This window comes from Genypterus blacodes, unplaced genomic scaffold (genome assembly GCF_046128005.1).
Source record: "Genypterus blacodes isolate CSIRO-AG114 ecotype Tasmania unplaced genomic scaffold, CSIRO-AGI_Gbla_v1 ptg000185l_1, whole genome shotgun sequence".
NCBI lineage: Eukaryota > Metazoa > Chordata > Actinopteri > Ophidiiformes > Ophidiidae > Genypterus > Genypterus blacodes.
The window spans coordinates 2,570,622-2,579,941 of NW_027466986.1; the positions used below are offsets into that span (position 1 = coordinate 2,570,622).

At 41.4% G+C, this 9,320-nt stretch overlaps 2 protein-coding genes across 2 annotated transcripts; one reads left to right on the plus strand and one right to left on the minus strand.

Annotated features, from left to right (window-relative positions):
- The first annotated feature begins 807 nt into the window (after positions 1-807).
- Positions 808-4,456, plus strand: LOC143014186 (EF-hand domain-containing protein 1-like). Its single transcript, XM_076167973.1, has 8 exons — positions 808-1,594; positions 1,707-1,994; positions 2,075-2,224; positions 2,319-2,514; positions 2,601-2,824; positions 2,933-3,073; positions 3,246-3,453; positions 3,562-4,456. Exons 1-8 carry the CDS (start codon positions 1,361-1,363, stop codon positions 3,783-3,785), a joined length of 1,665 nt encoding a protein of 554 aa, XP_076024088.1. The 5' UTR covers positions 808-1,360; the 3' UTR covers positions 3,786-4,456.
- On the minus strand, positions 4,457-6,106 carry LOC143014187 (adenosine 5'-monophosphoramidase HINT3-like). The gene is made up of 5 exons (XM_076167974.1): positions 5,917-6,106; positions 5,627-5,744; positions 5,300-5,369; positions 5,039-5,165; positions 4,457-4,953 (listed from the first exon to the last, which is right to left on the minus strand). The coding sequence occupies exons 1-5, from the start codon at positions 5,998-6,000 to the stop codon at positions 4,906-4,908; spliced, it is 447 nt and encodes a 148-aa protein (XP_076024089.1). The 5' UTR covers positions 6,001-6,106; the 3' UTR covers positions 4,457-4,905.
- Positions 6,107-9,320: the final 3,214 nt, after the last annotated feature.

Below are 9,320 nucleotides of genomic sequence, written 5' to 3' on the forward strand. Positions count from 1 at the left end.
CTGGCAGAAGGGAGAGGAATTATCGGCCCTGATGGCTGCAGGGAGGAAGGATTTACTGTGGCAGTTGGAGTCTATCATTGAACTATGCAGTCGGTGTGTGCTGTTGTCCACGACAGGAGTGTGCACAACCTCCTCTCTTGAGCTCACCTTTTTAACAAGTTCAAATGATCGTAGCCACTGGAGAAGTCAAAGAAGGTGAGTTTCACAGCATCCATGGCTTATTATTGTGCAGCAAATTACAATAAACAACTTCAATTTTACCAAATATATTTTTAATTCATGAAGTCAACACAACTTCTCTTAACTGCAGCTTTTCTTTGGAGAAGATGTATGTATGAGACTGATAGTCATGGCAGACTGCTTGGCAGCACATTAGCAACAGGTTGTAATGTTGACTGCAGTTTTATGAGAAGAACCACAACAAAAATCAGTCACACCCTCTATACTTGCAGCTCTATTTCTATAAACACAAACACTTTAATAAATGTTGGAATATTCATTATTTACATGAATCAATTGGTCATAAGATTAATCAAGTAATTTAAATAATAATCTGTAGATTAATCGGTTAGCATTAGACGTTAAGTACAGCCCTACTGTCAAGATGCCATGGTGATGACATCGTTCCCACCAGACTTTAGCGGGACCATGATGTCATTTCAGGTCTACAGCAATGTCAGTGACGTAATCTTAAATTATAAAACTAAAACCACTACATGCTTGAGTAGTTCCTGTTCAATACGACAACAAAAATGTCTTCAAATCGTCGTTTCAAGTTACCCTTTCTCCCAGGTTACACTTTTCGGAATTTACAGGTAAGGAATGGATGTAATGTTGACAAAACTCATCTACATTTTGTGAGGATTCAAACTTTAAGATAACAGTGGCTAAAACAACATCTTTAAGGTTTATTTTGTTGATGTCAGTCTCCTTCTCTGGACATGCACAGTGCTGTATGATATTAACATTAATAGTTTAGATTCTATAGGTTACCAAGTCGTGTTTATGACTGTTGTACGTGATTGTGCACATTTTGAATTTTAATCAAACTTCAATCTTAACCAATCTTAACTTTAAACTTAACATTGTCACTTCCATACAGGTGTTATAAATGTATACGGGTACTATTGTAATTTAAGTGTATTACTGTTGAAACCAGTGAGGATGCTTTTATTGTTAATTAAATTGTGTTTCGTGGCATTTCCACCTCAAGCCAGTAGGAGGCAATAGTACACACTTAGTTTGGTGTAGGTGAGCTGATTGGAGGAACAGTGTAACGTATTGCCTCTCCATTGATTGTTCTACACAGGGCGGAGCTTCAGACTACCATCTCTCCCAGACTCTTGCCTATTTCAATGGCATGCCTGTGGCAAGTCCCTCCACTGCCAAACGTGCCTTCACCGCCTCACGTCCACCCCCTGTCCCACATACCCCGACTGCTGCCGTTGGACGGTCTCCTCTCAGATCAGAGCAGTTGAGCCGGCAGGCGAGCAATGAGCCGACCATAGGAGCCCCTGAGCTGACCTACGGCATCCCCAGAAGCAGCAGCAAACTGCCAGTCTTCGTTCCATCTTACGTGAACTATGATAAAAAGGTATGCGTCGAAGCAAATCAATTATGAATCATGACTATGAGCAACAACGTGAAGATCTCTGCCCAAATCCTGTTGGTACCGCTCTCATGTTGACCTCTCTCTTTGTCTCTAGGTGTTGCGGTTCCTGGCATATTTCAAGGAGCAGGTGCAGAATTCCACTCAGGAGGTCTGGCGTGTGCGTCCTGTCAACATTTACTACTACCTCGAGGACGACACCATGGAGGTGTACGAGCCTAAGGTGGAGAACTCTGGGCTTCTACAGGGCAAGCGAACCCAACGCCGTCCTATGCCCAAAAGTGAGCATGGAGAGTACTACCACTGGAGGGACTTGAACCTGGCCGTGGACCTGGAGGTGTGCGGGTTCACGTATCACATCACACAGTGTGATACATTCACAAAGGTACAGGCGACTCAACTTTACTCACCTTTTCCTCTCAGCATTAGAGGCTCTTTATTCATGTCTCTGTGTCTCTTTCACAGGAGTTCATGGAACGTGGTGGCATGATTCTGAATGACCCGGAGCCGATGCCCATGGATCCTTACACGGAACGTCGCAAGATCTGTCAGCCTACACACCAAACGCCCTCAGAATTTGACAGTCTGCAGCAGTACCTCGTCATGGACGGCAAGGTCAAATGAACCTCTATTCCACACACACATTTGATGTAATAACACACTTTTTCTTACCGTTAATAAGCTCACTTGTGGATTTCCTGATTTCCAGGTGCTGCGTTTCCATGCCGTGTGGGACAATCCGGACAATCCGGACAAGAAAAGTATTATATATGTCACCATAACGTACTTTCTGGTGAATGACACAGTCGAGATCAGAGAGATCAGCAGAGCAAACAGCGGCCGAGAGTCCTTCCCCATCCTGATGCGGAGACTGAAACTGCCCAAGAAATTCAAACCTGGATATGGTGAGAGAGATGAAATGCTGTGTTACGCCAACTCAAAGCATCTTTACTCATCTGATACTTAACTGTACCTTTTCATTTGTCGCCAGATTCCTTTCCTAAAATTATTATGGAGGTCTCGTCAAAGGAAGTGGATCAATATTATTCCCCCAAAGACTTCAAGCTGGGTAAAACAGTGAGGCTCCTTGACCGTGACTTCCTGCTGTACGACTGCGACGGCTTCACCAAAGGCTATTACAAGAAGCACTTCCCAGAGGTAGAGATGAAGCCTATTGAGATGCCAAAGGAAGAGGAGCTCCCGCCAAGGAAGATGGTGAGAAAACCTTAAGTCTAATGATGACGATGATGAGTATGTGAATTGAAATAGGCCCAAAATCCTGCTACCAAACAAACAAAAATGATGTCATCTCCATCCTTACAGGTGATTCCGCCCTATAATGGTTTCGGGTCGCTGGAAGATTCTGAGCAGAACTGTTTGCATCTGATCCCCAAACCTCCCACAAAGAACATGCTGAGGACGTTGCATATTGACAACAAAGTGCTGCGCTACAGTGCAGTGATGGTAAAGACACTATTCTGACGCTACGTTTGTGCCAGAGCATCTTTGTTATTCTGCACAATAACACAAGAAACTTTACACATTCATTATTTACAGACATTTGCCAGCATTTGGCTCATGTTGACTAATGGACTTTGACCTTGCTTGATCTTGTTAAACTTTCTCACCTCCCCAGGAAATGCAGAATCCCAGAGAGCGTAACTTTTTAATCACCTACCACCTGGCTGAAGAAATGATCACCATTTATGAACGGGCGACCCCGAATTCTGGGATCATCGGTGGCAAATTCCTGAAAAAGATGCGCATCCACAAGCCAGGATCAACGCCAGATAATCCTCTGTTCTACACACCTGCTGACTTTGCCATTGGAAACGTTCTGACTGGTGAGGTTCAGAGCTCACCCCAATAGATGATTAGTGGTTCTTAATTGCGTCCAGAACAAAGCATATTGACCTTTGCCTTCTTCCTCTTCCTCCCCTCTGTTGCTTTAGTCTTCAGCTACCGCTTCTTGTTGACTGATGTTGATAGCACCGTGCTGACCTACCTGGAGTCCATCTCAGACCAGATCCCTGCTCACACCCTGGAGTCGGTGCGTCAGCGGCTCGCCGATCGGGCAGCAGCCGAGCTGGCGGCGGCCGAGCAGGCAGCGGCGGAGGAGGCAGCGGCTGAGCAGGCAGCAGCCGAGCGGGCAGCACGCAAACACGGTGAAAGATAGCTTTCTTCCGAATTCTCTCAATAATCTGGCTTCTTCTTCAGCTATTATACGATCCCATCATTTATTGCTCCTCTTTTTTCTTCATCAGGCAATTGTGAAGACCATGGGGAAGAAGTGGAGACAGCTTTGGTTGGTACTGGAAAAAATGAATGATAATTAGTGGGAATTTCCGTCATGCACATTAATGAGATGATGTGCTAAAGATTTGACCTTTTAATATTAGTATAGTCTAGTTACCATTTACCATTAAGTGTTTAGTAACTTCACATATAATCACCTACATACTAACCTTAACCTGCCTTTTCCCTCCCGTCTATTAAAGCCTCCACTTTCCAGTTTACCTTTGTAAAGTTGTACCTTTCTTCCCGTCTGTCACCTGGTTTTTGATATATTTGATGAGTGACGTACACAATTCTACCATTTACCCTTCTTCTCTTTTCTTTCTCAGGTGCTGAAGTAGTGGAGCCGTCTTCGTAACGTCAAGGACGCACGCAACAGTTTTTCTTTCTTGCCGGACCAAACACGGTACAATGGATCATGTTATACAACTCCCAAACAAATTTTGGGGATTGTCATGCACTGCTGAGTAGACATGGTGCCACTGAGATGAGAGGCTTTTACCTGACAAAAGGAACATTTTAGGTTCTATTCAGCCGTTCTACAGTCTTGTGAATTGATCAAGTTTTTTATTTGATGAACAAACGTACAGTACATATCCTAACTGGCTGCATGTATTAGCTGATGATGAACACAAAAGACATCCAAATCATGGACATCTGTGCACCACATGCTGCTAATTAGCAAGGATATGGCCTTAATGGAATCTCGCGCAGTCATCAAAGTCAATTAAATATATTGTCTGTTGTATTCTGAACCATTAGGAGCTCCAGTATTCTCATTGTAATCTAATATCTGGGGGCTTCAGCAATGTGTTTTTGCTCCAAATGCTGTTTTTCTAGGTCCCAATAGACACGAGGATGTAGATGTGGACCCTTTATCACCTTTGTGAACATTTTTGAAAAGCTATCTTAATATCTACCTCATAGACACAAATAAATTAGCATACAGAGACGATGCGCTTGCTGAACATATTAAAGAAAAGAGAAGATTCCTTTGTTGTTTATTTGACCTTTCCACTAGTCCTCAACTGGGAAAGCACTTTGTCCACCTGCAACAGAGCACGACAATGAGCTCATACAGCGTTTACATTATACATCAACGCTAGAATGAACAGTCAAGAGGCTCACACTCACTGTGATGAACCAATGAGAGAGTGGCCCGTAGCGAATGAGGGACTTGGAGGTCATCTGACTGACTGGAGACAGAACGTGGAGGTGCAGATGTGGCACAGATGTGAACGGAGGCAGATGAAAGCCCATCCTGCACACATTCAACGCAATATAGGACCATTAAAGGAGGTTAAAGGGTCGATGATGTTAAAGCTAAAGTCTAAGTGAGTGTTGAGGAATTCTTTTAGAGATTTAATCCTTACGAGTCACTGGACATTGATTTACCTGACGTCCTCCAGGTCACTGACTTTGTTCTTCTCCAGTATCATCTTTCCCATTTCCACCATCTGCTCCACTATCAACAAGCAATTCAATACACCAATAAGGTCAATACAGCCGGTCCTGCACTGTATGTAGGTGTAACCTGATCTGGTCTGATCTGACCTTTGGCTCATGAAATTTAGTTACAAGAGCCCAAAACCTGGCACAAGGTTAAATTAGGAATGAAGGAAGGAGCAGAAACATTCTCCATTTCCTCACTATTACAGTCTGAACCCCCCCTTTGCTTTGATCCTAAACCCAATGAACAGCCCCTATTTGTGGATTCCTCACCCAGCCCGATGTGGTCGCTCTGGAGGTTTTTGCAGCTGTCCAGATGTGTCCTGGTAATAACCAAGTAATGATGAGCAGCACCTGGTTTGAAGTCCTGAAAACAGAGCAGCTCATCGTCCTGAACAGAGACAGAGACAGAGACACAGACAGACAGACAGACAGACAGACAGACAGACAGACAGACAGACACACACACACACACACACACACACACACACACACACACACACAGTCAGAATGAGTTGAGTTGAATTAGTAAAGAAGATTGTGAGCAGAGTGGAGGCTCTTACACTCAGGAGGATCTGTGTGTCACTGGGATTCTGGATTATTTCACAGAAGTCACAGTCTTCAGTTGTAACGTCCCGAGATTCCATTTCTGTTTTCGTCTCCAGGAAGACTGTCAAACTGCGGGCGCCGGGCGGGTGTGTTCGTCGGCAGGACGACCAGTCGAGCTCAGAGTTCGTTAAACGGGTTTCTTGCTGTGTTCAAGGACCATAGGAAATTACTGTTTCACAATCACATTCGGGGTCTGATTGAGTGTGAACTATAACAGTAAACTATAGTCTTTCAAGAGTGAAGTATTATCATATATTAATAAATAAATACGAAAAAAAAACGTTTGAGTCGGTGATTCAAGCTTTAAAATATTAACAAAACATGTCTGGAGTATTTGTTAATTACACTACGTCTTGTAGTACTGTCTTATTAATGACGTCATAATGAATTACTTTCCACAATTAGATAATGTTTCCTAACAATTACTACTATTACAATAGCACTACTTACTATAATAATAATAATAATAATAATAATGGTCCCAATTCATTGTGGGAAACAAAGTTGACAAAGTTGTGTAATTCATACATAATATATAATTTTATTTAAATTATTGTCTAAAACTGTCTAAAAAAACAAAAACAATTGTATGTATATATAAATACTGCGACAACGCTATTGATTTCATATTATATAAATATAATGATTATATATAACATTTACAAAAGATAACCCATAAATAAGCCATAAAACGTGTCTTGGTGGTGTCAGAGAGGAATTAAAATTACTGTTATCTTGCTGTGCACAAGATCACAAGAGTAAAATTCATTTGTCTACATGTGCATGCATACATAGCTCACACACAGGAACGCACACACAGGAATGCATACGCACACACAGACAGACGACTTTTTCCCCCCTTTTCTCTCTAGATGGTAGTTTCATTGTCGCTGTCTCAACTTCCTGTGTGGCCTCCTGTACTTCAGCTGAGGAGTCATTCAGACTGAGAGACTCGACCTCACAAACAACATCATCATTTTCTTCAACCAAACTTGAATGAAGGCCATTTCGTAAACGTTTACATAAACGCTGTGTCTGCAATGAGAAAAGCATAAATTTCATTTCATTTAGAGTAACTTGATGGTGTGCATGGAAGCCAGAGAGGGACTATTTGGCTATTTGGTTGATGATGTTATTCACAGCAATTTAGGAGTACTCACAGTGACAAATCTATATGAGCCTTGAAGGAACTTATACAACATATACTTTGAGATCTCACTGGAAGGAGCCAGAACGTGGAGGTGCAAGTGGTCAACTGAGGTGTAGGGGGGCTGGTGGAAGCCTATTCTGTGGAGACAAACACATCACTGCACTTAACAAACGATGGAGTTCGTACGAATAAAGGAGGAATGAAAAACAGCATTTAGGATAGATGAAATTCAGTGGCAAAAACTACCTCATGTCTTTGATATCGGCGATCCCTTGGTCTTGCAGTACAGCTTTCCCCATATCAGCCATCCTGTTTACTGTAAGATGCACACATTACATTACATTTCATTACATTCATTTAGCAGACGCTTTTATCCAAAGCGACTTCCAATAAGTGCGTTCAACATAGGTAGGCAAAAGAACTTAAGGTCACAAGAAACAACTCGGTTACACATCAAATATGTAAATATATAATATTAATATATATAAATAAATACGTAATACTTAGGTAGCATGACAGAACTTTAACTTAGTACTGAAACAGATTGAATAGTTGTAGTAACAGAAGTGCTACCAGTGGTTTAATAGTAGTCCTAGTGGTAGTAGTACTCCTTGTTTGGTTGTAGTATAGTAGTCGAGACAATAACAGCAGCAGGAAAGTAGAAGCAGCGGTGTTATCTTATACATTAGGATCTTTCTAGGACTGACCGAGGCCAATATGTTCCTTGCTGAGTGAGTGGCAGCTCTCTATGTGCTGGATGGGTACAACCAGGTAGTGATGAGGAGCCGCAGGGTAAATGTCTCGGAAACACACCAGCTCTTTATTCTGTTAGAGGAGAACGGAACATCAGAGGAGAGGAAGTCATTAAAGTGATTGAACCCACAGGCATTGAATTAGAATATCAAGGAAAAGTTCATTTATTTCAGTAATTCAATTCAAAAAGTGAAACTCTCATATATTATTGATTCATTACACACAAAGTGAAATATTTCAAGCCTTTATTTGTTTTAATTTGGATGATTATGGCTTACAGCTCATGAAAACCCCAAGTTCAGTATCTCAGAAAATTGTAATATTGTGAGAGAGTTCAATATTGTAGCCTCACAGTGTCTCACTCTAATCAGCTCATTAACTCAAATCACCTGCTGAGGTTTCCTGAGCCTTGTCATTGTCTCTCAGTCTGGTTCAGTAGGCGACAAAATCATGGGGAAGATACCATATTCATATTTATATTGAGCTGCACCTGTAAATCTGTACAGGTCATTGAACGCAGCACCCTCAAAAACCCTGCTTGTACGTTAATAGTATGATCAGGTAGTTATTGTATGGTTTCATAACGTGATAAGGAGGTTCATGTGCGTGTGTTGCTTTGTTGCTCTGATGGCAGTGAGTGAAACTGAGAGTACGGGGGTGTTATTTCCTTAACAAGAGTGAATGCCTCCCACTGTCCAGCCATGTTATTCAGGTCATCCATTGTGTTTTGCTTCCTCTTTTTTATTCTTTCGTCACTTTTCTTACAATCCTGAATGCTTTTTATCGCCCATTTTATTTTTCACTAAAAACTAACACTCTTAACAGGACTGATTCTGGCTGACCACAAACAACCTTACTTTCCTTTTCCAGCATTCTCACAGATAAAAATCAACATATCATGTAAAAGTCAGATTTAAACAAAACAAAACACAGTTCATTCATGTTTAAGATTCTTGACAGTTGCCACTGGCGGACCATTCAGCGACAGATTCTGTGCGATTCATTAAAAGCTCACAAACATTACGAATAAACAAACACACTGATAAGACAATCAATAGTTTTAATAACTGATCCCTTGTTTAGTTGTTGATTGTCCCTCTTTCATGCCGCTGCAAATAGAATAGAAGAAGAAACCAACTTTAGCTCTGGGAATTTATGAATACACATTTTTTAAATTATAAAATTATTCATAAAAAACAACTGATAGATTAATCGACAGCGAAAATAACAATTAATTGCAGATCCCAAAACTCTGGGCTGCTTTTTTTTTGTAATTCTCGCTTATCCTTCATAAAGAAAATTGAAAAAAGAGGATGTGGAAAGGCATTCTGGGAAATGTAGGCGGCTGATGAACAGGTAAACCAACAGGTAAAAATACCGGTGATCAATTACAAAACAGGCGATACGACGTTTTGTGATTGTGAGTGTCCTATATTAAATCTTTATCCGCCATGG

What these genes read in the sequence shown, in the direction of transcription:
- LOC143014186 (XM_076167973.1), top strand. Translation starts at nt 1,361, where the DNA reads ATGCCTGTGGCAAGTCCCTCCACTGCCAAACGTGCCTTCACCGCCTCA. An exon ending in AGTGTGATACATTCACAAAG is followed by an intron (nt 1,995 to 2,074) that starts GTACAGGCGACT and finishes TCTCTTTCACAG; the next exon opens with GAGTTCATGGAACGTGGTGG. An exon ending in GAAATTCAAACCTGGATATG is followed by an intron (nt 2,515 to 2,600) that starts GTGAGAGAGATG and finishes ATTTGTCGCCAG; the next exon opens with ATTCCTTTCCTAAAATTATT.
- LOC143014187 (XM_076167974.1), bottom strand. Translation starts at nt 6,000, where the DNA reads ATGGAATCTCGGGACGTTACAACTGAAGACTGTGACTTCTGTGAAATA. An exon ending in ACACACAGATCCTCCTGAGT is followed by an intron (nt 5,745 to 5,916) that starts GTAAGAGCCTCC and finishes GTCTCTGTTCAG; the next exon opens with GACGATGAGCTGCTCTGTTT. An exon ending in TCTCTCATTGGTTCATCACA is followed by an intron (nt 4,954 to 5,038) that starts GTGAGTGTGAGC and finishes GCTCTGTTGCAG; the next exon opens with GTGGACAAAGTGCTTTCCCA.